This window comes from Bos javanicus, chromosome 7 (genome assembly GCF_032452875.1).
Source record: "Bos javanicus breed banteng chromosome 7, ARS-OSU_banteng_1.0, whole genome shotgun sequence".
NCBI classification, from domain to species: domain Eukaryota; kingdom Metazoa; phylum Chordata; class Mammalia; order Artiodactyla; family Bovidae; genus Bos; species Bos javanicus.
This window is the reverse complement of record NC_083874.1, coordinates 8,510,521-8,537,061: the sequence shown is the minus strand read 5'-3', so window position 1 is coordinate 8,537,061 and position 26,541 is coordinate 8,510,521. Positions and strand designations below refer to the sequence as shown.

General features: G+C 39.1%; 1 protein-coding gene and 1 pseudogene across 1 annotated transcript; both read left to right on the top strand.

Annotated features, from left to right (window-relative positions):
* Positions 1-467: 467 nt before the first annotated feature.
* Positions 468-1,592, top strand: LOC133250498 (olfactory receptor 7A17-like). The gene has a single exon (XM_061421818.1). It carries the CDS (start codon positions 663-665, stop codon positions 1,590-1,592), a length of 930 nt encoding a protein of 309 aa, XP_061277802.1. The 5' UTR covers positions 468-662.
* A 23,399-nt stretch (positions 1,593-24,991) lies between these two features.
* Positions 24,992-26,059, top strand: LOC133251802 (olfactory receptor 7A10-like; annotated as a pseudogene).
* The last annotated feature ends 482 nt before the right edge of the window (positions 26,060-26,541 follow it).

The following is a 26,541-nucleotide window of genomic DNA, read 5'->3' as shown; positions in this document are numbered from 1 at the left end:
AAGCACACTTCTTCCCCAGGGCCTTTGCACTGGCTGTTCCTTCTGCCAGGCACATATTCCTCAGATAACCTTGTCTCTCTCTCTCTCTCTCTCTCTCTCTCTCTCTCTCTCTCTCTCTCTCGTTCTTCTTTAAGGTGTCTGTTAAAGTGCTACCTTATTTGCATGTCTTGGTTGAAGTCCCAATAAAAATAACACAGTCTATCCACTCTTTCTTTTATATATGCTTTCTTCTTCTTCATTGCACCTGGGCTATTAAACATGTTACATTGTTATTATTTTTGTTTGATTATATTTTCTCACTGCCGTAAGTCTTTAGATTGTAAAGACTTATTTTTAAACATCCCTATGCTCTGGCTATGCCTGAAGAATTGTCTGTAGTCAATATATATTCCTCAAATGCATGAAAGATATTCTCAAAAACAGTAGTATACATTATGCTTGAATATCAGGCTGACAGTGGGAAAGGAATTCTATAAAAATGGAAAAAGGATCCCCTTAATGAGGACCAGGCAAGCCACCAAATACAGAAATTAATATATTGGCTCTACAATATAAACATAGCATTAATTCTAGGTTCTTAAGTCAGTTATTAATTCTAAGTTATCAAGTTGCTTATGTGAAAATTAATCTTTTTAAATTTTTCTTGTAGTCACCTCCAGCACATGGAACCACAGAATGATACACGAATTTCAGAATTTTTTCTTCTGGGATTCTCAGATGCACCAGCACTTCAGCCCCTCATATTTGGGCTTTTCCTCTCCATGTACTTGATCTCTGTATTTGGGAACCTGCTCATCATCCTGGCTGTCAACTCAGACTCCCACCTCCACACCCCCATGTACTTCTTCCTCTCCAACCTGTCCTTTGTAGACATCTGTTTCACCTCCACCACCATCCCAAAGATGCTGTGGAACATCCAGACACAGAGCAAAGTTATAACTTATGAAGGCTGCGTCACACAGATGTATTTTTTTGTACTCTTTGCAGTGTTGGATGACTTACTCCTGACTGTGATGGCCTATGATCGCTTCGTGGCCATATGTCACCCCCTGCACTACATGGTCATCATGAATCCCTGGCTCTGTGGAGTACTAGTACTGGTGTCCTGGATCATGGGTGTCCTGAACTCTTTGCTACAAAGTTTAACAGTTTTGGATCTGACCTTCTGTGAAGACTTAGAAATCCCCCAATTTTTCTGTGAACTCAATCAGGTCATCCAACTTGCATGTTCTGACACCTTTCTTAACAACATGATGATATATTTTACATCACTGCTTCTGGCCATTGGTCCCCTGGCTGGAATCCTTTACTCTTACTCTAAAATAATTTCCTCCATATATAGAATAGCATCAACTCAGGAGAAGTATAAGGCATTTTCTACCTGTGCATCTCACCTCTTGGTTGTTTCCCTATTTTATTGTACAAGCCTTGGAGTGTACCTTGGCTCTGCTGGTACCCACAGCTCCCACTCAAGTGCAACAGCCTCAGTGATGTACACTGTGGTCACACCCATGATGAACCCTTTCATCTACAGTCTGCGGAATAAAGACATAAAGAGAGCTCTGAAAGCATTTATGGGGCAGCAGCTCTAACCAGGATGGCTTTCCTGCACATCAAGAAGTGCCCTTGATTGCAGGACAAAGAGCAACTGAGCCAGGAACTGCTTTTCCTTGATCCATTGTGGAAATAAACCTTGTTCCTTCTATTGATTTCCATGAGTGTCCATTTCTTTGTCTCCACCTCTTTATACAATTTAAGTAACTCACTTTGCAATTCACTTCCTGAGTCTGATAAAGTTTTCCCATTTATCTTTTGTCCCACGACACAAAATTTTTCCCAAGTTTTGATCTGAAATATTTGGATATTTTTATTTCATTCATAGAATAACAAGGATTTCTTAAGAATAATTTCTTCTCAAATGATATATACTATCCCAAGTAACTTTCATCTTATTTTCCTGAAAGGATAGTCATGTTACATAAAAGAAAAAAAGTAAATTGTTTACTTACAATTAAGGGTTAATTTACTGCAGATGGTGACTGCAGCCATGAAATTAAAAGACGCTTGCTCCTTGGAAGGAAGGTTGTGACCAACCTAGATAGCATATTCAAAAGCAGAGACATTACTTTGCCAACAAAGGTTCGTCTGGTCAAGGCTATGGTTTTTCCTGAGGTCATGTATGGATGTGAGAGTTGGACTGTGAAGAAGGCTGAGCGCTGAAGAATTGATGCCTTTGAACTGTGGTGTTGGCGAAGACTCTTGAGAGTCCCTTGGACTGCAAGGAGATCCAACCAGTCCATTCTGAAGGAGACCAGCCCTGGGATTTCTTTGGAAGGAATGGTGCTAAAGCTGAAGCTCCAGTACTTTGGCCACCTCATGCGAAGAGTTGACTCATTGGAAAAGACTCTGATGCTGGGAGGGATTGGGGGCAGGAGGAGAATGCGACAACAGAGGATGAGATGGCATCACTGACTCGATGGATGTGAGTCTGGGTGAATTCCGGAAGTTGGTGATGGACAGGGAGGCCTGGCGTGCTGCGATTCATGGGGTCGCAAAGAGTCGGATACGACTGAGTGACTGAACTGAACTGAAGGGTTAATTTATCTCCCTCATAAAAGAAGAACATGAACAATGTCTCAGGGTTCATTCTACCTCTCTGTTCCTGCATCTGTAATGTATAGTTTTCCAAGATATGTCAGCTCCAAGAGTCTCATTGTCTTGTGCAAATTCCAGATAGAAAGGGAAAAGGCTGCTACAGAGCATTTCAATATTCCCACCCAATACCTTAACATATTGTCCATGACTGTCCATGATTGAAAAAGATGTGGAAAATATAGTATCTTTGCTGGGCATCTGACCACTTCCAGATATAATCAGGCTCTGTCAAGAGGGAAGAGGGGAATGGAAAAGTTACATAACCAATCTATAATGAGCAATCACAAGATTGACAGTATCCAGAACATTAAAACAAACAATTGCTTGATACAAGCAGGAAGATCTTGTTCAAAAGGACATTGATCTTCCTAATTCTTATAAAACAGTCACATTGTGTGATGAAGAAAGCACTGTCTCGAGCCAATTCCTTCAAGGAACTGAAAAACATTGTAAGGTTTTTGAATATTTCTTAACATAGGCTAGGGATATGACACATGATAATCCACACCCTGTAGTAAAACTGAGGCAGTGATGTTGTATAATGGCTTGGGTATTGAGGTATTTGGGGAAAATTCAGCAGCCAACCTTGACGAGAGTGAAAGGGCATATCCCATCTGAGTGACAAGAGCTTTCAGAATCCTGAGTAAACATGTAGTGCACTGCCTTAGATAACAATTTCCTTTATTAACATTAATTTAGTGGCTTCAGTTAACACATACGCATCTGATTCGGGGCTTTCCTGGTGGCTCCGACAGTAAAGAATCCGCCTGCAGTGTGGGAGGCCAGGATTTAATCTCTGGGTTGGGAAGATCCCCTGGAGAAGGACATGGCAACCCACTCCAGTATTCTTGCCTGAAAAATCCCCATGGACAGAGGAGGCTGGTGGGCTACAGTTGATGGGGTCACAAAGAGTCAGACACAACTGAGCAGCTAAGTACAGTATATCTGATTCAATCCTAAAATCTGATGCTGTCAAAGTACTGCACTAAATATGCCAGTAAATTTGGAAAACTCAACAGTGTCCACAGGATTGGAAAAGGTCAGTTTGCATTCCGATCCCAAAGAAGGGAAATGCCAAAAATGTTCAAACTGCTGCTGCTAAGTTGCTTCAGTTGTGTCTGACTCTGTGCGACCCCATATGGCAGCCCACCAGGCTCCCCCGTCCCTGGGATCCTCCAGGCAAGAACACTGGAGTGAGTTGCCATTTCCTTCTCCAATGCATGAAAGTGAAAAGTGAAAGTGAAGTCGCTCAGTCGTGTCCAACTCCTAGTGACCCCATGGACTGCAGCCCACCAGGCTCCTCTGTCCATGGGATTTTCCAGGCAAGAGTACTGGAGTGGGTTGCCATTGCCTTCTCCAATGTTCAAACTACCACACAATTAAACTCATTTCACATGTTAGCAAGGAAATGCTCAAAATCCTTCAAGCTAGGCTTCAACAGTACCTGAAACAAGAACTTCCAGATGTACAAGCTGGATTTAGAAAAGGCAGAGGAACCAGAGATGAAATTGCGAACATCTATTAGATCATAGAAATATCAAGGGAATTCCAGAAAAACATCTACTTCTGCTTCATTGACTTTGCTAAAGCCTTTGACTGTGTTGATCACAAAGCATTATGTAGAAAGTATATCTACCAAAACAAACTTCAACTTGTTTATCTGGGAATGTCTTAATTTCTCCTTCTTTAAAAAATAATTTGAGTTGAAATTCACATAACAAAGAATTAATCATTTTAAGACAAACAGTTCAGTATCATTTAGAGCATTCAGAGTATTGTACAACTACCACCTCAATCTAGTTTTAAAACATTTTCATCATGTCAACATAAAACCATTTATACATTATAAGAACAGTTGCTCCCCATTACGTCCTTTTCTAGTCCCTGAAAAAGTGTTCCCTGTATGACTCTATGTATCTATATATTATATGCAGTTTATATACGAGGAATCATACAATACACAGTCTTTGTATTGAATATCCTTCACTTTCATAATATTTTGCCTTTTCATGCAAGTTGTATCATGGCTTAATTTGTTAATAGATAATATCCTTCATTTTTGAAGGGTAGTTTTGCTGGATATAGTTTTGCTGATTAAGAGCTTTTCCCCTAGAACTTTAAATCTAAGTCTCACACTTCCCATTAGAAATCAACTGTTAATATTACTAATATACTTCTTCTGTGAGAAGTCACTTCTCTTTTGCTGCTTTCAAGGTCCTCTCTGTCTTTCTCTTTTGTCAATTTGATTACAATACGTCTCAGAATAGACCTCTTTAAGTTTATCCTGCTTGGAATATTTTGAGCTTCCTGAACACATAGATTCATGCCTTTCATCAACTTTGGGAACTTTTCAGTCATTATTTTTTAAAACATTTGTTCTGCCACTTTCCCTCGACTACTCTTCTGGGACTCCCTTTATACACAAATTCTTGCTTCCTCCTGGTTTCTTTTAATTCTTTGTACATGGCTTTCTTTAGCTCTCAGAGTATATTTAAGACAGTTTATATTAAGTCTTCTGACAAGCCCAGAGTCCCAAATTCAGATTCTACTATTTGATTTGTTCTTGTGAAAGAGTCATACTTTCTCATTTCTATGCATGTTTCATATTTATCCTCCTTATTGTTGAAAACTAAATATTGTGAATATTAAATTGTCACAATTTCAGAAATCAGATATGTACCTCCTCCTTGAGATACATTGCTATTGTATTGTAGACTGTATTTGTTTGTTTGCTTAATGATTTTTATAAACTAAATTTTATAGACTATATTTTTTGCTATATGGGATCACTAAAGTCTCTGTTCTGTTATCTTAATGATCAGCTAATGATAGATTTCCTAAATTCTGGATCCAAATAAACTTTCTCAAACTTTATTGTTTGGATGTGTGTGTGTGTGTGTGTGTGCGTGCCCACGTTCACATGCCTGTGTACACTTGGACTTCTTTTAATCCTCTGCTGAACATTTAATAATTATTTATCTCTGTCTTCACATGCTGCTTGCCCAGAGCCTTGACTATCAGTCAGAGGTGAGAAATTAGGGCTTTTTTTCTGATCAGGCTTTCTGCCCAGTCTTTTAAATTCTAAATAATATGTGAATACTTTCATAGTCATGCTTCCAAAGCATCTCCCTCTCCAGTCTTTCCTCAAAGAAATTTCAGTGTGCCTACTGTTTGCCCCATTTCATGTCTTCTGCCCTGGACACCAGGATGTAGTTCATCAGTCTTTAAACATGCTCAACACTCACAGTCCACAGAGCTGCTTTCCCACCTTGAGAGAAATTCCAAGTTAGGCAAAGTAACTTGGAATCTCTCTGTTCGAAGTAAATTTTGCAAATCCTTTGAGGAGTCAAAAGAAAGGTCGAAACAGAAAGCCACATCTTTTTGTTCTCCATCACTAAGAATCCACACAGGGACTGTGGTGCCATCTGCAACACTGCTACTGACCCAAGAAGGGGATGTTGGGGAAATAATAATTTCAATTATCAAAAAGTTTTATAATCTGATTCCAGTTGCCTTTTTCTTAAGTGTTCACTTCTTTGCTCTGAACCATCAGTAGTTTTTCATATTCATGAAGTTGATACTGACCATTTTCCCCAGTATTTTACGTGTTTTGTGGGGTGTTAAGACATTAGAGTTTCCTGTAAAAGCAGAAAAGTTTGGAAAGATGGGAGGACAGAGAGAATACAAATTGAAATCAAAAGTATAAAGAGTTTCAAGGAAGAAATGTTGACATGTCAAACATCAGAAGATAATTAAATGGATGATCATCAGATGAGGCCACTAGTAGATTATTAGTGATATTAACAGGTACAGGTTAGTTGATATTAAAAGTGGAAGCCAGGTTATGGGAGAAAATAGATGAAAAAATGTTTCAAGTGTAGGAAGTACCCAGTGGTTATAAAACTTGGACATTCAGATCCACCATGAGCAGAATAGAAAACAGCACTTCCCTCATGAATGGAGAAAAGGAAGTAAAATCCAACAGACATGCAAGATCATACCTAAACACCCTAAGTGATGGCCTGTTCCTATTTTCTGAAAATGCTTTGATATTGTTGATTATGATTTTAAAAACAGTACCTTATGAATTAATAAAGATGGTGTTATCCTTTGGATTGTAATATCAACAAGGGTCTAATGGACTTGTTTTGACCTTGTAAAGCTATGGATATCTGCAGAGTCCTGCCTATATAGCCAGACATCCACCTCTTATCTAACCATATTTCTCTCATTGCATGCCTGGAAACTTCTGTAGATTGCACCTTGAATAGTGTGACTAGAAGTCATTAGAAATGGTTTTGTTGGGAGTTGGGTATGTGCCAGTTCTTTGTTGACAACTCCAAGTCCAGGTGCTTGGGACTCATGTGGTCCTGAACCATTTGCCAGCATGTCTTTGATAGTCAAACAGATTTCAACTGAAATGTTGAGGAAATGCTCATGGGAAAGGACACTAGAGACAAGACAAATGGAGAAAAGAGCATCATGACTAAGGTGCATGGGAAGGAGTACGCATATCTCAAAGTCAAGATGCTCCCATGGGTACAAACCTAGCAGAAAAAAAGCTCCTTTCTGTTTTAGCTTCCTCACTCATGGGAACCAAATTTCTCCTAGAATAGAGTGACATGGAACAATTAACTTAATGAGAAGTTGTGAGAATTCAACCTCTGAAGCCCCAGAAATGGTAAATATGTCCCTTTCTCCTCTCACTACAGCTCCACAGTCCCAGGAAGGAGGAAGTTCAGCGGTGCCCTTTCAGAGAATGTATGCCTGATGTCACCTCCCTGCACTTCCTTGGAGCTGAGTTGACCATCCATCACCCAGGAAAGAAAGGACCAAGGAAACTAGAGACCCACTGAGAGTGTGCCATGGGAAACAGGTACGGAGACAGGCAGAATTCTCAGAGTATTAACATGGGTGGCACAAATGAGGATAACACAATGGTTAAGAGTCCATTTGCTAAAACATTCTACACAATTCACATCCTGAGTCTCTTTCAATCTCTTTCAGCTTCCTCCTCTCTTCTAAAACCCAATTCTGAGAACATCTCACCATTCTAATGGGAACTGGTGCCTTGGCTGCCAAAATGTCTCCAGGGGTTCTTATCCAACTATCTTAGACATTTTTAAGGAGCTGTTACAGGTTCCTATATTTTCCTCTATCAAAGATGCACCTTTATTCTTTCATCTATCAAATTTCATTAATTCATTCAAAAAAGAAACAATCCCTTGGGTTCCATATAGTTAACACTTGCAGATCTGTTTATACATCTTCTCACATTAAGTTAGTTAATGATTCTGGCTCTCAATTTCAAATTTTGTAAAATGGGGATCATGGTACTATCCACTTCATAATATTAAGATGATTAAGTAAAAGGATAAAATGCATTTTTTTAAATTTGTATTTGTTTATTTTTGGCTGTGTTAGGTCCACTGCTGCAAGGGTTTTTCTCTAGCTACAGCATGTGTGGGCTACTGTCTAGGCATGGTGCATGGCTTCTCACTGCTGTGACTTCTCTTGTTGTGGAGCACAGGCTTTAGGGCACTCAGGCTTCAGTGCCTGTGGCTCCAGGGCTCTAGAGCACAGGCTCAGGAATTGTGGCACAGGGGCTTAATTGCTCCTTAGCACGTGGGATCTTCCCCAGTCAGCGATTGAACATGTATCTCCTCCACTGGTGGGCAAATACTTTACCACAGTGCCACCAGGAAAGCCAAGGAGATAATGTCTTTAAAGTTCCTAAATTGTCCCTAACACTCTGTGATCATCTATATATATTAATCATTATCACTGCATTACTGTAAACACATATTCATTCTTTTAAAAAAGTAGTGAAGTTCAGTGTCTGCCTGAGACAGTGGGTGGAATGGGTTAAGAAGGTCAAAAGATACAGATTTCCAGTTGTAAAATAAACCATGGGACTATAATGTAAAGCATGGTGACTATAGTTAATACTGAATAGTATATTTGGAAGTTCCTACAAGACTAGATCTTAGAAGTTCTTATCACAAGAAAAAAATGTCATAATTATGTATGGAAATAGTTGTTAATTATACCTATTATAGTCATCAGTTTGCAGTACATACACATATCAAATCATTATGCCATACACCTGAAACTAATATAATGTTATTTGTTAACTATACCTCAATACAGGGCATCCCTGGTGACTCAGCAGTAAAGAATCGGCCAGCAGTGCAGGAGCCATAGGAGACAATGGTTTTGATCCCTGGGTTGGAAAGATCCCCTAGGGGAGGAAATGCCAACCAGTTCCATTATTCCTACAGGGATAATCCCATGGACAGAGAAGCCTGGTGGCCTACAGTCCATGGGGTCACAAAGAATCAGACATGACTGAAGTGACTTATCAGGCACACACCAATTGTGATGATGATAAAAAGAGCTAAGGCTATTAAACATAGCACAGGTGCTCGACATTTGGTAATCCTCAATAATTTTTAGCTTATATAATAAATTTATCATTCTCATTTATTGTATGTTTGTGGTTTCCAGTTCCTGTTCCAGATTTCTATTTTTGTTACTGTTTGAAATGATTGTATTTTTTTGTTGTTGTTGTTGTTTTTTTTTTACTTTACAATATTGTATTGGTTTTGCCATACATTAACATGCATCCGCCACGAGTGTACACGTGTTCCCCATCCTGAACCCCCTCCCACTTCCCTCCCCATACCATCCCTCTGGGTCATCCCAGTGCACCAGCCCCAAGCTTCCTGTATCCTGCATTGAACCTGGACTGGCGATTCATTTCTTATATGATATTATACATGTTTTAATGCCATTCTCCCAAATCATCCACCCCTCCCTCTCCCACAGAGTCCAAAAGAAGGTTCTTTTAAAAAAGAAACACATGTATACCTGTGGTGGATTCATTTCGATATTTGGCAAAACTAATACAATTATGTAAAGTTTAAAAATAAAATAAAATTTTAAAAAATAAAAAATAAAAAAAAAAGATGTTCTGATGTATACATCTGTGTCTCTTTTGCTGTCTCGCATACAGGGTTGTCGTTATCATCTTTCTAAACTCCATATATATGCCTTCGTATACTGTCTTGGTGTTTTTCTTTCTGGCTTACTTGACTCTGTTTAATAGGCTCCAGTTTCATCCACCTCATTAGAACTGATTCAAATGTATTCTTTTGAATGGCTGAGTAATACTCCATTGTGTATATGTACCACTGCTTTCTTAGCCATTCATCTGCTGATGGACATCTAGGTTGCTTCCATGTCCTGGCTATTATAAACAGTGCTGTGATGAACATTGGGGTACACGTGTCCCTTTCAATTCTGGTTTCCTCAGTGTGTATGCCCAGCAGTGGGATTGCTGGGTCGTATGGCAGTTCTATTTCAAGTTTTTTAAGGAATCTCCACACTGTTCTCCATAGTGGCTGTACTAGTTTGCATTCCCATCAACAGTGTAAGAGGGTTCCCTTTTCTCCACACCCTCTCCAGCATTTATTGCTTGTAGACTTTTGGATCGTAGCCATTCTGACTGGCGTGAAATGGTACCTCATAGTGGTTTTGATTTGCATTTCTCTGATAATGAGTGATGTTGAGCATCTTTTCATGTGTTTGTTAGCCATCTGTATGTCTTCTTTGGAGAAATGTCTATTTAGTTCTTTGGCCCATTTTTTGATTGGGTCATTTATTTTTTTCTGGAATTGAGCTGTAGGAGTTGCTTGTATATTTTTGAGATTAGTTGTTTGTCAGTTGCTTCACTTGCTATTATTTTCTCCCATTCTGAAGGCTGTCTTGAAATGATTGTAATCTGTTTTTAAGAGATTTAACTGTAATTATGAATGCTATTTTTTTCTCTCACACTCATTTTTTCTGCCAATTTTCATTTTTGAATAATTTGAGATTTACAGAAAAGTTACACAGGTAGTCAGTACAGAGATTTCCATAATAATGATAATGCTTTGGAACTAAATAGAAATGATTTTTGTAAAACAACCCTTATGGCAGAAAGTGAAGAAGAACTAAAAAGCCTCTTTATGAAGGTGAAAGTGGAGAGTGAAAAGATTGGCTTAAAACTCAACATTCAGAAAATGAAGATCATGGCATCTGGTCCCATCACTTCATGGCAGATAGATGGGGAAACAGTGGAAACAGTGTCAGACTTTAATTTTCTGGGCTCCAAAATCACTCCAGATGGTGACTGCAGCCATGAAATTAAAAGACGCTTACTCCTTGGAAGGAAAGTTATGACCAACCTAGATAGCATATTCAAAATCAGAGACATTACTTTGCCAACAAAGGTCCATCTAGTCAAGGCTATGGTTTTTCCAGTGACATGTATGGATGTGAGAGTTGGACTGTGAAGAAAGCTGAGCGCCAAAGAATTGATGCTTTTGAACTGTGGTGTTGGAGAAGACTCTTGAGAGTCCCTTGGACTGCAAGGAGATCCAACCAGTCCATTCTGAAGGAGATCAGCCCTGGGATTTCTTTGGAAGGAATGATGCTAAAGCTGAAACTCCAGCACTTTGGCCACCTCATGCGAAGAGTTGACTCATTTGGAAAGACTCTGATGCTGGGAGGGATTAGGGGCAGGAGGAGAAAGGGACGACAGAGGATGAGATGGCTGGATGGCATCACTGACTCAACGGACATGAGTCTGAGTGAATTCCGGGAGTTGGTGATGGACAGGGAGGCCTGGCGTGCTGCAATTCATGGGGTCGCAAAGAGTCGGACACGACTGAGCGACTGAACTGAACTGAACTGAACAATATATAATATATCAGCATCTGCAATTGAATGTGACGTTAACATAGCTATTGGTTTTTACAAATTTGTGTTATATCAGCTGTCTTATTAAAATTATATTCACTGATCGAGGTTTTCAGCTTTCAATTTATATCAGAAACCAATCTATAATCTTCAAACAACAATTTCAGATCCCAAGGGTGTTAGTAAATAGTATCTGAGGTTGTAAACTTTCTTTTCTTCTTTAATACTTAAAGGGAAATTCTTTTAATGTTTTTCTCACATATTTCCATGGTAATTTTGAAGGTAAGTTTTGATTTTCTAATTATTGATCTGTTATCCTACATGCTGAATTAACCAATCAGTAAATTTATTTTTTAGAGATTTTCCATTTTTAATGAGGATTTATAAGTAATATCATCTTGCAAAGTAAAGTATTTTCTTCTATATGTGTCCATTTTTCTCTTTCCTAATTTTAGGCATTTCTGTCCCTTCTCTTTCTTTTTATTGCTTTCATTACACATCTGATTTTCTCTATTTGATTTTGTCAAAGAATTAGCACTGGAATTTATTTCTTGGTTGTAAAATTTTTCTTCTTCATTTATTAGTTCTGCTTTTTGCTTAATTTTCTGCTTTAGTTGGTTTTGTTTTGTAAAACTGAAGTGCATCTTCAAATTTTAAAATGTTTTTCACTCTTGAAATAGAGTACCTGTGTGACTATTTTTGAAAGAAATAATAGGATAAAATGAATCTAAAAATCTAGACTTTTGTTGCCACTCAAAGGTGATTCTTGTCCACAGTTTAGTGTATCTTGTTATAGGTCATTTCCCCTTGGGTTTGTACAAGTATGTGTCTAATTATAAAAGATCTATATGCTGATTTAATTTCTCAAGGCCAGAAAAGCAGGTCAACTATCCTCTCATAGCAAGTGTTTGAAATTTTATTTTTCTTTCCACATGATGGAATTTTTCCTTCTTAATCCTTTTTGAAGAGACATAAATTCTAGCAATGAAGACAGTATCCCTCATAGAGCAATAGTAGAAAGAATTTTTGTCTAACATTTATTGCCTTTTTACACTTTCTTTTATGAACCTTTAATATCCTATGCCTTTTTCTAAATTCATGCATTAATCTTTCTATGATTTACACTTAGGACTTTATAGATTAAATACATTAATTTTTGTCAGTCAAATAGATTATTTTTTATATCCAAATTCTCTCCATAGTATATTCTTATTTATAATTTTTCACCTTATGGTACAATTATTGATCTTTTCTCCCCTTATTTCTACCAAATACTTTTTATTCAGAGAGAGCTACTGAACCCAGGAACAGATTTTCCAAGTAGCAATGGCAACCACAATCTGTTACCAAATAGATCAAATTTTTAGCCCCAAATGAATGACATCTCCCTGGGTTTGGATTAAGGATATTTCTGTCATTCGCAGTAATGATTATCTGGAGTGAATTCTGTGTTTCTTTTCAGCTGATTCCGAACAAACCCAACAGCCACATGAAAATAAACCAAACAAGAAGCTTTCTCCTCCTGGGATTCAGAGGACCCAGACCTGCAGCCTCTCTTCTTTGGGATGTTTCTGTCCCACGTACATTTGCTGGGAACCTGGCCATCATCCTGGCCATCATCTCAGACCCCCACCTCCACACTCCCATGTACTTCTTTCTCTCCAACCTGTCATTTGCAGACATCAGTTTCACCTCCACCACCATCCCAAAGATGCTATGGAACATCCAGACACAGAGCAAAGGTATCACTTATGAAGGCTGCATCATCCAGATATATTTTTTCTTTGTATTTGGATGCCTGGACATTTTAATCCTGAGTGTGATGGCCTATGACCGCTTTGTGGCCATCTGTCACCCTCTGCACTATATGGCCATCATTAACCCCTGGGTCTGTGGGATGCTGACTCTGGGTTCCTGGTGCCTCAGTGTCACAAGCTCCCTGCTTGAGACTTTGACTGTCTTGAGGCTGTCCTTCTGCATGAACATGAAGATCCCACACTTTTTTTGTGATCTTCTTGAAGTGCTGAAGAAGGCTGTCTTTTCACCTTGCTAATAGTTTCCTTTGATGTGCAGAAGCTTTTAAGGTTAATTAGGTCCCATTTGTTTATTTTTGCTTTTATTTCCAATATTCTGGGAGGTGGGTCATAGAGGATCCTGCTGTAATGTATGTCGGAGAGTGTTTTGCCTATGTTCTCCTCTAGGAGTTTTATAGTTTCTGGTCTTATGTTTAGATCTTTAATCCATTTTGAGTTTATTTTTGTGTATGGTGTTAGAAAGTGTTCTAGTTTCATTCTTTTACAAGTGGTTGACCAGATTTCCCAGCACCACTTGTTAAAGAGATTGTCTTTAATCCATTGGATATTCTTGCCTCCTTTGTCAAAGATAAGGTGTCCATATGTGGGTGGATTTATCTCTGGGCTTTCTATTTTGTTCCATTGATCAATATTTCTGTCTTTGTGCCAGTACCATACTGTCTTGATGACTGTGACTTTGTAGTAGAGCCTGAAGTCAGGTAGGTTGATTCCTCCAGTTCCATTTTCTTTCTCAAGATCGCTTTGGCTATTCGAGGTTTTTTGTATTTCCATACAAATTGTGAAATTATTTGTTCTAGCTCTGTGAAGAATACTGTTGGTAGCTTGATAGGGATTGCATTGAATCTATAAATTGCTTTGGGTAGTATACTCATTTTCACTATATTGATTCTTCCAATCCAAGAACATGGTATATTTCTCCATCTATTAGTGTCCTCTTTGATTTCTTTCACCAGTGTTTTATAGTTTTCTATATATAGGTCTTTAGTTTCTTTAGGTAGATATATTCCTAAGTATTTTATTCTTTCCGTTGCAATGGTGAATGGAATTGTTTCCTTAATTTCTCTTTCTGTTTTCTCATTATTAGTGTATAGGAATGCAAGGGATTTCTGTGTGTTGATTTTATATCCTGCAACTTTACTATAGTCATTGATTAGTTCTAGTAATTTTCTGGTGGAGTCTTTAGGCTTTTCTATGTAGAGGATCATGTCATCTGCAAACAGTGAGAGTTTTAGTTCTTCTTTTCCAATTTGGATTCCTTTTATTTCTTTTTCTGCTCTGATTGCTGTGGCCAAAACTTCCAGAACTATGTTGAATAGTAATGGTGAAAGTGGGCACCCCTGTCTTGTTCCTGTCTTTAGAGGAAATGCTTTCAATTTTTCACCATTGAGGATAATGTTTGCTGTGGGTTTGTCATATATAGCTTTTATTATGTTGAGGTATGTTCCTTCTATTCCTGCTTTCTGGAGAGTTTTTATCATAAATGGATGTTGAATTTTGTCAAAGGCTTTCCCTGCATCTATTGAGATAATCATATGGTTTTTATTTTTCAATTTGATAATGTGGTGTATTACATTGATTGACTTGTGGATATTGAAGAATCCTTGCATCCCTGGGATAAAGCCCACTTGGTCATGGTGTATGATCTTTTTAATGTGTTTTTGGATTCTGAATGCTAACAAGTATGAAAGGAGAAATTAACAATAACACAATAATAGTGGGAGACTTTAATACCCCACTCACACCTATGGATAGATCAACTAAACAGAAAATTAACAAGGAAACACAATCTTTAAACGATACAATAGACCAGTTAGACCTGATTGATATCTATAGGACATTTCATCCCAAAACAATGAATTTCACCTTTTTCTCAAGCACACATGGAACCTTCTCCAAGATAGATCACACCCTGGACCATAAAGATAGCCTTGGTAAATTCAAAAAAATAGAAATCATTCCAAGCATCTTTTCTGACCACAATGCAGTAAGATTAGACCTCATTTACAGGAGAAAAACTATTAAAAATTCCAACATATGGAAGCTGAACAACACGCTGCTGAATAACCAACAAATCACAGAAGAAATCAAAAAGGAAGTCAAAATTTGCATAGAAATGAATGAAAATGAAAACACAACAACCCAAAACCTGTGGGACATGGTAAAAGCAGTCCTAAGGGGAAAGTTCATAGCAATACAGGCACACCTCAAGAAACAAGAAAAAAGTCAAATAAATAATCTAACTCTACACCTAAAGCAACTAGAAAAGGAAGAAATGAAGAACCCCAGGGTTAGTAGAAGGAAAGAAATCTTAAAAATTAGAGCAGAAATAAATGCAAAAGAAACAAAAGAGACCATAGCAAAAATCAACAAAACCAAAAGCTGGTTCTTTGAAAAGATAAATAAAATTGACAAACCATTAGCCAGACTCATCAAGAAACAAAGGGAGAAAAATCAAATCAATAAAATTAGAAACGAAAATGGAGAGATCACAACAGACAACACAGAAGTACAAAGGATCATAAGAGACTACTATCAACAACTATATGCCAATAAAATGGACAACGTGGAAGAAATGGACAAATTCTTAGAAAAGTACAACTTTCCAAAACTGGACCAGGAAGAAATAGAAAATCTTAACAGACCCATCACAAGCACGGAAATTGAAACTGCAATCAAAAAATCTTCCAGGAAACAAAAGCCCAGGTCCAGATGGCTTCACAGCTGAATTCTACCAAAAATTTAGAGAAGAGCTAACACCTATCCTGCTCAAACTCTTCCAGAAAATTGCAGAGGAAGGTAAACTTCCAAACTCATTCTATGAGGCCACCATCACCCTAATACCAAAACCTGACAAAGATCCCACAAAAAAAGAAAACTACAGGCCAATATCACTGATGAACATGGATGCAAAAATCCTCAAATACCTTTTCAATACACTTCTCTCCCTCTTCATTTGCAATCCTTATAATGCAAATGTTGACACAATTCATATCATCCCAGAGATCTCATATCTCTGTTTTTTTATTTCTTTTTGTTTGCTCTTATGATTAGATAATCTCCACTATTCTATCTTCCAAATCACTTACGCATTTTTCTGTGTCATTGAGTATGCCCTTCATTTCTTCTAGAGTGCTTTTTATTTTAGATATTGAATTATCTATTTTTTATCAGGTCTTTATACTTTTGTTGTTGTTCAGTCACTCAGTCATATTCAAATCTTTGTGACCCCATGGACTGCAGCATGCCAGGCTTCCCTGTCCTTCACTATCTTCTGGAGTTTGCTCAAGCTCATGTTCATTGAGTTGATGATGCCATCCAACCATTTCATCCTCTGTTGCCCCTTTTTCCTCCTGCCCTAAATCTTTCCCAGCATTAAGGTCTTTTCCAATAAGTCAGTTCTTTGCATCAAGTGGCCAAAGTATTGGAGCTTCAGCTTTAGTATCTGCCCTTCCATTGACTGTTTAGGGTTGATTTCCTTTAGGATTGACCGGTTTTATCTCCTTGCTGTCCAAGGGACTCTCAAGATTCTTCTCCAGCACCACAGTTCAAAAGCATCAGTTCTTTGGTGCTCAGCCTTTTTTACAGTCACACTCTCACATCTGTACATGACTACTGGAAAAAACCATAGCTTTGACTATACAGAGCTTTATATCTTTGGGTCTATGCTAAGTCACTTCATTCATGTCTGACTCTTTGAGACCCTACAGACTGTAGCTCACCAGGTTCCTCTTCCATGGCATTCTCCAGACAAGAATACTGAAGTGGGCTGCCATTTCCTCCTCTAAAGGATCTTCCCAGGGATTGAACCCACATCTCTTATGTCTTCTGCATTGGCTGGTGGGTTCTTAGCCACTAGTGCCACCTGGGGACTTTTAGTTCCTTATTCAATTGATCTGTGTTAAGGTAAATTCTTTTCCCTAATTCATGTTTATTATCAATATATTTTTATTGTGAATGTTTTGAATTCTTTGGTATATTATTTATTTCTGTTTCACTTACATTTCTTTTAATTTATACAGAGGCTTTTTCTTGCTCTTTCAAATGAGAATACTGCTATTTAGTAGCTTCAGTCACATGTAACTCTGTGCACCCCTATGGACTGTAGCCCACAAGGCTCCTCTTTCTATGGATATCTCCAGGCAAGAGTATTGGAACAGGTTTCCATTCCCTTCTCCAGGGGATCTTCCCAACCCAAGGATCAAACTCTGATCTCCTGCATTGCAGGCATTTTTTACCACTGACCCACCAGGGAAGCAGAGAAGGCAATGGCTCCCCATTCCAGTACTCTTGCCTGGAAAATCCCATGGACAGAGGAGCCTGGTAGGCTGCAGTCCATGGGATCGCTAAGAGTCAGACAAGACAGAGCAACTTCACTTTCCACTTTCAGGTATTGGAGAAGGAAATGGAAACCCACTCCAGTATTCTTGCCTGGAGAATCCCAGGGACGGGGGAGCCTGGTGGACTGCTGTCTATGGGGTTGCACAGAGTCGAACACGACTGAAGTGACTTAGCAGCACCACCACCACCACCAGGGAAGCCCTTGTGAGAATAGTTCTTACTTATTTCCATTTTACTTAACTTTCTCTCTGTCTGTCATGAATTTTGGTGAAACAGTTACCTATTGTAATCTTAAAGAGGTTTTCTTATTTAGCAGTGTCTCTATGTAGATTGCTTATGTCCAATACCTTTGGTGGAATGGCTGGGTTTGACATGGATGACAGTCATATCTTTCCATAGGGGGTGTTGGCTGCTATAACCTTGGTGATAGGAGAGCTAGAGCCCGGTGTAGAGTGTGACATGGGTCTTCCTCTCTGCTTAGTGGCCATCACCATCCTGTTAGTGTCACCTTGCTCCCAGGTTGATGGAGCAAAAGGCCTGTTCATCAGGCTAGGGCTGGCTCTGTTCTCTTTAAGTGCATGTTTTCCTTCTTCACACATTCGGGCCTTTGTCTCAATAAAGGGGAATGCTGAAACAATAAGGGTTTGTGTGCTTATGGAGGTCCAAGACTCTGCCTGTGTAGGTATCTTTGGATCCTTTCAGAAGCAAGCCACAGTCACATCCTCTGCTTCAGCCACCCCAGATCTGTGCTAGGCTATAGCATGGAGCAGTTGGGGCCAGAGCATTCACACAGCCTGGGTTGGGGTATACAGTAAAGTAGTCATGGGAATTCACAACCAATATTATCAAATAACTTTAAATGGAGCATAATCTATAAAATTTTGAATCGTTGTTTATATGCCACAAGCTAATATGATATTGTGAGTCAACTATATTTCAATAAAAAATTTTAAACATGCAAATAAAAATACAGTGAAATAATTTGTCGCAGTAATTATCTGATTGGTAATGGTATGATGAATGATTTTGTCTTTGATTTTTAATACTTTAAAAAATTCTATTAAAGCATGTTTACTTTTGCTATCAGGTTAACAATATAGGGACTTCCCTGGTGATTCAGTGGTTGAGAATCAGCCTTCCAATACAGTGGACACAGATTCAGTCCCTGATCTGAAAGCTACGATCCCATGCACCACAACTAGAGAGCTATATACCACAACTACTGAGCCCATGTGTTCTAGAGCCCATGCTCTGCAACAAGGGAAATCTCTGCACACTGTGACTACAGAGAAGCCTGTGTGCCCCCAGAAGATCCAGCATAGCCAAAAAAGTGGGGGGGGGGGGTGTGAGTAATTGTATATGTTATGAATTAAAGGAAACTAACAAAACATAAGGCATCACAAAAAATGAACTGAGAAACTTAAATTCGGTTTCTAAAAAAATTATTGAATAATTGTCTGTATTACATTTATTAATACATTCATGGCTATGATAACAAATTACCACAATAGGGTTTGAAATAAAAAATATTTTGCTCTTACAATTGAAGATCAGAGAGCAAATATCTCAGTGAGCTAAAGTCAACATGCCTGCATGGTCTCTGAGGAGAATCTGATTCATTTCCTTTTCTAGTTTCTAGTGGCCACAAGAATTTCTTGACTCATAGGCCTTTCTCCAGTTTCAAAGACAGCTGCTGCTGCTAAGTCACTTCAGTTGTCTCCGACTCTGTGAGACCCCATAGATGGCAGCCCACCAGGCTCCCCCGTCCCTGGGATTCTCCAGACAAGAACGCTGGAGTAGGTTGCCATTTTCTTCTCCAATGCATGAAAGTGAAAAGTGAAAATGAAGTCACTCAATCGTGTCCGACTCTTAGTGACCCCATGGACTGCAGCCCACCAGGCTCCTCCATCCATGGGATTCTCCAGGCAAGAATACTGGAGTAGGTTGCCATTGCCTTCTCTGCAAAGACAGCAACGTAACATTTTCAAATCTTTCTCTGATTTCAACCTTTCGGTCTTCCTCTTCTATAGTCACAGGTTCATTGTGATTCCATTAGTCTCTTCCAGATAATCATAGTAGATCTTCTTATCTTAAAGTCACTGATTAGCAACCTTCCTCCATCTGCTACATTAATCCCCTCTTGCTATGTAAAATAATATAAGCAAAGATTCTGGGGATTAGGATGTAGTCATCATTTGAAGGTCATTACTCTGATTATCAAAAGTAATTTTTATAGACCTATTATTTGCTGTCACTTAAGGACCAAGCTGGTTTTAGAAAAGGCAGAGGAAGCAGAGAACAAATTACCAACATCCACTGCATCATTGAAAAGCAAGAGAGTTCCAGAAAAACATTTATTTCTGCTTTATTGACTATGCCAAAGCCTTTGACTATGTGGATCACAATAAACTGTGGAAAATTCTGAAAGAGATGGAAATGCCAGACCACCTGACCTGCCTCTTGAGAAATGCATATGCAGGTCAGGAAGCAACAGTTAGAACTGGACATGGAACAACAGACTGGTTCCAAATAGGAAAAGGAGTATGTCAGGTCTGTATATTGTCACCCTGCTTATTTAACTTATATGCAGAATACATCATAGGAAACACTGGGCTGGACGAAGCACAAACCTGAATCAAGATTGTCGGGAGAAATATCAATAACCTCAGATATGCAGAAGACACCACCCTTTTATGGTAGAAAGTGAAGAAGCACTAAAGAGCCTCTTAATGAAAGTGAAAGAGGACAGTGAAAAAGTTGGCTTAAAGCTCAACATTCAGAAAATGAAGATCATGGCATCTGGTCCCATCATTTCATGGAAAATATGGGGAAACATTGACAACAGTGTCAGACTTTATTTTTCTGGGCTCCAAAATCACTGCAGATGGTGATTGCAGCCATGAAATTAAAAAATGCTTACTCCTTGGAAGAAAAGTTATGAACAACCTAGATAGCATATTCAAAAGCAGAGACATTACTTTGCCAACAAAGGTCTGTCTAGTCAAGGCTATGGTTTTTCCAGTGGTCATGTATGGATGTGAGAGTTGGACTATAAGAAAGCTGAGCACTGAAGAACTGATGCTTTTGAACTGTGGTGTTGGAGAAGACTCTTGAGAGTCCCTTGGACTGCAAGGAGATCCAAACAGTCCATCCTAAAGGAAATCAGTCCTGAATATTCATTGCAAGGACTGATGCTGAAGCTGAAACTCCAATACTTTGGCCACCTGATGCGAAGAGTTGACTCACTGGAAAAGACCCTGATGCTGGGAAGATTGAAGGCAGGAGGCGAAGGGGACGACAAAGGATAAGATAGTTGAATGGCATCACCGACTCAATGAACATGAGTTTGAGTAAACTCCAGGAGTTGGTTATGGACAGGGAAGCCTGGTGTTCTGCGATTCATGGAGTCACAAAGAGTTGGACATGACTAAGCAAGTAACACTTACTTACTTATTTACTTAAGGACCATAAGGGGTTTCCCAGGTGGCTCAGTGGGAAAGAATCCACCTGCAATGCAGGAGATAAGAGATGTGGGTACCATTTCTGGGCCAGAAAGATGCCCTGGAGAAGGAAATGGCAATCCACTTCAGTAGCCCATGGACAGAGGAGCCTGGCAGGCTACAGTCCATAGAGTCCCAAAAGAGTCAGACATGACTTAGCAACTAAACAACAATAAAGGACTGTAAATAAAAGAAACGCAGAATGTATTATAGCCTCTTAATGATGAAAACCATTCTTTTGAAATTACAAGCCAAGACAATTTTTGGTGCAAAGGAACCTACAACTACCTACTCCAGACTCTAACAGAGGATCACAGCCTTGCTAGTCAAAGAATAATCCACAGACCAAGACATGCATGCATTATCAACGTTACCCAGAACCTTGTTGAAAATTCAGAACCTCAGGACAACCAGGACCTGTTGAATCAGGATCTGATTTAATACTAGAATCCTAGGGGATTCTTATGTACAATGTGTAGAAGTGTTGGCCTAGAATAGGCTTTCTCATCTTCTCACTATTGGCATTTGTGGCATGATAATTATTTGTATTTGGTGCTATCCTGTACATTGTAGATGTTTGGGTGAAAGTGAAAGTGTTAGTTGCTCAGTCATGCCCAACTCTTGGCAGTCTCATGGACTGTGACCAACCAGGCTCCTCTGTCCATGGGATTTCCCAGTCAAGAATACTGAAGTAGGTTGCCATTTCCTTCTACAGAGAATCTTCCTAACCCAGGGATAGAACTTGCATCTCCTACTTGGCAGGTGGATTTGTTACCAATAAGCCACCTGGGAAAGCCCCCCTCCCCACAATGGTGTTCTAGCAAGAGAACACAGTTTTCTCCCTTGTTGAAGAAGAAATAGTAATTTCCTGGATATATCAGGTGCTGTATTCTCATAGCATGGCTGTTATGTTATGGCTCTTGAGACTCAAAGGATCTAGTCAAGACAAATTCCTCAGGCTTAGATTTGGAAGAAATATTGAGGGTTATAAAAACTTTCAATGTTAGAATTCTGGGAGATAGGAGAGTTAGTAGAGTAGTAACAAGAATTGAATACACCTGACGTCTAACCTGGCCTCTTGGGAACAGCATATCAGCGGGGAGTTGGGGGGGAGGGGGGCGGGGTAGAGAAATCCATTCTGTCCAAACAGGTTCCCCTGAGGAAATGATGTAGTCAACATTCAAGCAATAATGGAAAATGTGATAAAGAGGTATAATGAGCAGATACAGAACATATACAGAGCTATAAATATCTCTACTACTGCAAGATCTAAGCATGTTAAACCTTGAGCTGCAGCAGGGATGCTTTTTGCAGTTGGACTCCTAAGTCTGGCTCAGGGACCAATGCATCACTCCTTCCTTCTTTCTTGTGAGGAGACAGAGCTTCGGCTTCCACCATCCACCATCCAGGGAGGAATTTTGAACTTCCACACAGAGACCTTCCAATCTGCCTTTCCATCCAGGTGAGTCCAAGAGCCCCACAGACACTGGAGGAGAAAGCTGGAGAGAATGAAACCCAAGACGTACCTGAGGTCACCTGAGAACACAAACAGCTGACCCAGAGCCGAGAAAACTCCATGTTTGTTTTCTTGTTTGATTTATTAATTCATAATCAATTTATTAAATATTTTTAAATGACAAATATCTGTTGGATTCAGCAATTCAAGGATTGCTGTTGACAACTAAGTAATGGGAATGAAAATCTAGTTGGATGAGACTCAGGAAAAAATGGGGAGCCCAGTGGTATCATTAAAATTTGAACATTTCCAAGAAGTTTAGTTCCCATTTAGGGGAGTAGGAAAATAAACTATTTGGTCGGGAGAGGTTTGCAGTGAAGTGATTATTTTTTCTGAAATTTTTAAGACGGGGTGTATTTGAGCTTGTTCTGTATTCATTAGGAAGATCCAGATCAACAGAAATATCTACTATCTGAAAACTACACTTCCTGAGACACATATATCACTGTATCTTCTTTCATACTGAGTATTCATTAGGTAAATATGCATTTAAAATACAAACAGATATATTATAAACCATTTATCTTTGCAATTATTTCATTACCTGAAAGGCTAAATTTATTTGCAGTTTTTATTAGCCATTTGCTATCTCTATTGCAAATTGTCTACGTATGTTTTGCTTTACCTACTGGTGTCTGGATGTTTTTATTCTTTTTTGTTTTGCTGTATCATTTTCTTTACAATGTATTTCATCTCCAGCTCAGAAAGGTAAGGAACTGCACTACAGCATGTGGAAGACCAGGAGAATGAGATGTATTTTTAATACTTTGTCAATTCTTCTTGCTGAAAATAGAGAAATATGTAGCTTTTTTCTTCCTATTTTCCCCCTCCCCTACACAAGTGTGTCAGCCACCATTTCTGTGGCACTATTTCACCCAAACTGCACTTAGCTGTAACTAGTTCAACTAATCTGGATTCCCTATTCCAGTCTCTATATTCATGGTGGGGCGGAGTAGGGTCAGGGAGGGGGTAACGGTTTTCATTCTTCTAAACAAAGAATTACAATTTTTTAAAGAAGCTTCCTATTAATATTTGCCATTTACATCTTGTATGTATGTAGTGTATAATGTATTTGTTGCATTATGTGAGAGTGTAAAAACTGTGAGTAATCAAAGTTATCAGTTGGTCACATTTTGTCCTCCCTCTCATTGCTTTTCACACCCAGAAAATTCTTAAGCATCCTTAGAAATAAGAAACCACCTTTTCTATAAATTGCCATCTTATTTCACATTTTCGCCTAGTACTACAATTGCCTTTTGTGACTAGATCAATTTTTTAAATAATATTTTCTGCCCCCTTGTGGAATATGTGCTTCTGCACTCAAATATTTCTTCTTTTTCATAAGGATGGTTGAATCTATTTATGCTTTAAAAAAAAACAAGAAAAGTGAAAGTCACTCAGTTGTTTTTTACTCTTGGCAGCCCCATGGACTGTAGCCCACAAGGTTCCTCTGTTCATGGCATTCCCCAGGCAAGAATACTTGATCAGGTTGCCATATCCTATCGTACTCCAGGGGACCTTCTTGACTGAGGGACCAAACCTGCATCTCCTGCATGGCAGGCAGATTATCACTGTGCTACCTGGCAAGCCCATTAATAGTGAACAAAGCATGAAGTCCCTGTCCATTTAGATCTAACATTTTAATGGAGAAATAGTACAGTAAAACAAATTCATGTATGACCAAGTGTCCTCAGATATAAATTAAATGAAGGAAAAAGTAGGGTTTTGTGGTATGTAGGACTTTATAGAGCATATTATGGGGAGGTCTTTGCATGTGGGAAGAGAATCTGAAACAGGAGTAGTGTGGACCCACTGGATTTGTCAAAAGGAGATCAAAACTGAAAGGCCAAGAATAACAAAGAAAGATGCCACATAAGAAAAGTAAGAAAAGCTCCAGTCTTACTCACTCATAAAAATTGAGTCAGTGGTCTGATGTGGATACAATAATTAAGAAAGTGGAGGGAAAAAGCTCAGTCAGTGTCAGGTCCCTTGAGTCTGAACACACTGTAGCCTGTTCTCTATGCAACTTGCCTCTTTCGTTGAACTCTTTATTCACATTATTCTTCCATCAGCAGAAACTGATCTTCTTCAAAAACAATTCTTCCATTTAATAAAATGGATTAAAAAAAATTTCAGATTGTGTCCCAGAACACAGCATGCTTTTTACATGTGATCCAGCATATGTACACAGGCAAGCAAGAAATTCACATGCATCACATTGCATGCACATTTGAACACACACATACAGACATATCTGAACAAAAAGAACAACAACAAAAAACCTTACTATGTATGATGCACTCTGATATTTTCTTTTGTGTTTTATATATTCTATTCTATCTTATTCTTACAAACCACACAGTTGAGAAACTGATCATGTTATTTTTTGTCTCCTGGCAGTCACCTCTTCCACATGGAACCAGGGAATGCTACACGAATTTCAGAATTTCTTCTTCTGGCAATTTCAAAGGAACCAGAACGGCAGCCTCTCTTATTTTGGACATTTCCTCTCCGTGTATCTGATCACTGTATTTGGAAACCTGCTCATCAACCTAGCTGTCAGCCCAGACTTCCACCTCCACACCCTCATGTACTTCTTCCCCTCCAACCTGTCCTTTGTAGACATCTGTGTCACTTCCACCACCATCCCAAAGATGCTGTAGAACATCCAGAACCAGAGCAAAGTTATAGCCTATGAAAGCTGCATCACCCAGATGTATTTTTTCATGCTCTTTTCAGAGTTGGACATCTTTCTCCTGACAGTGATGGCCTATGACTGCTTCATGGCCATCTGTCACCCCCTGAACTACACAGTCATCATGAACCCTCAGCTCTGTGGATTGCTGGTCCTGGTGTCCTGGATGATGAGTGTCCTGAATTCCCTGCTACTAAGCTTACTGATGTTGTGGCTGTCCTTCTGTAGAATCCTGGAGACCCCCCATTTTTTCTGTGAACTCAATGAGGTGGTCCGACTTGTCTGTTCTAACATGTATCTCAATGACATAGTGATGTATTTTGCAGCTGCCATTTTGGATGGTGTTTCCCTCACTGGTATCCTGTACTCTTACTCTAAGATAGTTTCTGCCATACCTGGAATCTCATCAGCTCAGGAGAAGTATAAGGCATTTTCCACCTGTGCATCTCACCTCTCAGTGGCCTCCATATTTTATTGTACAGCCTTAGGAGCGTACCTTAGCTCTGCTGCTACAAACAGTTCACACTCAAGTACAATTGTACACTGTGGTTACATCCATACTGAATCCCTTCATCTACAGCCTGAGGAACAAAGACATAAACAGGGCTCTGAAAAGAAGCACTGGGATGGCTGCTATAAAAGGGGCAATTGTCCTTGGGCCCAAGAAGTGTCCATGACTGTAGGGTTCAAAGCCTTAGAGCCAAATTCTTTGATCAGATTGTTAAACAGTAGGACTTACTCCTTATATTTATTTTTTAGAATTTCCATTTATCTGAATTCAAATCTTCCACACAATTAAAGTGTGCTCATCCACCCTCCCCTGGTGGCTCAGATAGCAAAGAATCTGCCTACAATGTAGGAGACCCAGGTTTGATCCCTGATTCAGGTAGATGCCCTGGAAAAGGGAATGGCAACCCATTTCAGTATTCTTGCCTGGAGAATCCCATGGACAGAGGAGCCTGGTGGGCTACAGTCCACGGGGTCACAAAGAGTTGGACATGACTGAGTGACTGAACAAAGGGGAAACAAGTTCACAAGTTCTCTTTGTCCAGGGGGTAAATCTAAAAGGGCCTTCATGTTGAATTTTGTCAAAGGCTTTCTCTGCATCTATTGAGATAATCATATGGTTTTTATTTTTCAATTTGTTAATGTGGTGTATTACATTGATTGATTTGCGGATATTGAAGAATCCTTGCATCCCTGGGATAAAGCCCACTTGATCATGGTGTATGATCTTTTTAATGTGTTGTTGGATTCTGATTGCTAGAATTTTGTTAAGGA

What these genes read in the sequence shown, in the direction of transcription:
- LOC133250498 (XM_061421818.1), top strand. Translation starts at nt 663, where the DNA reads ATGGAACCACAGAATGATACACGAATTTCAGAATTTTTTCTTCTGGGA.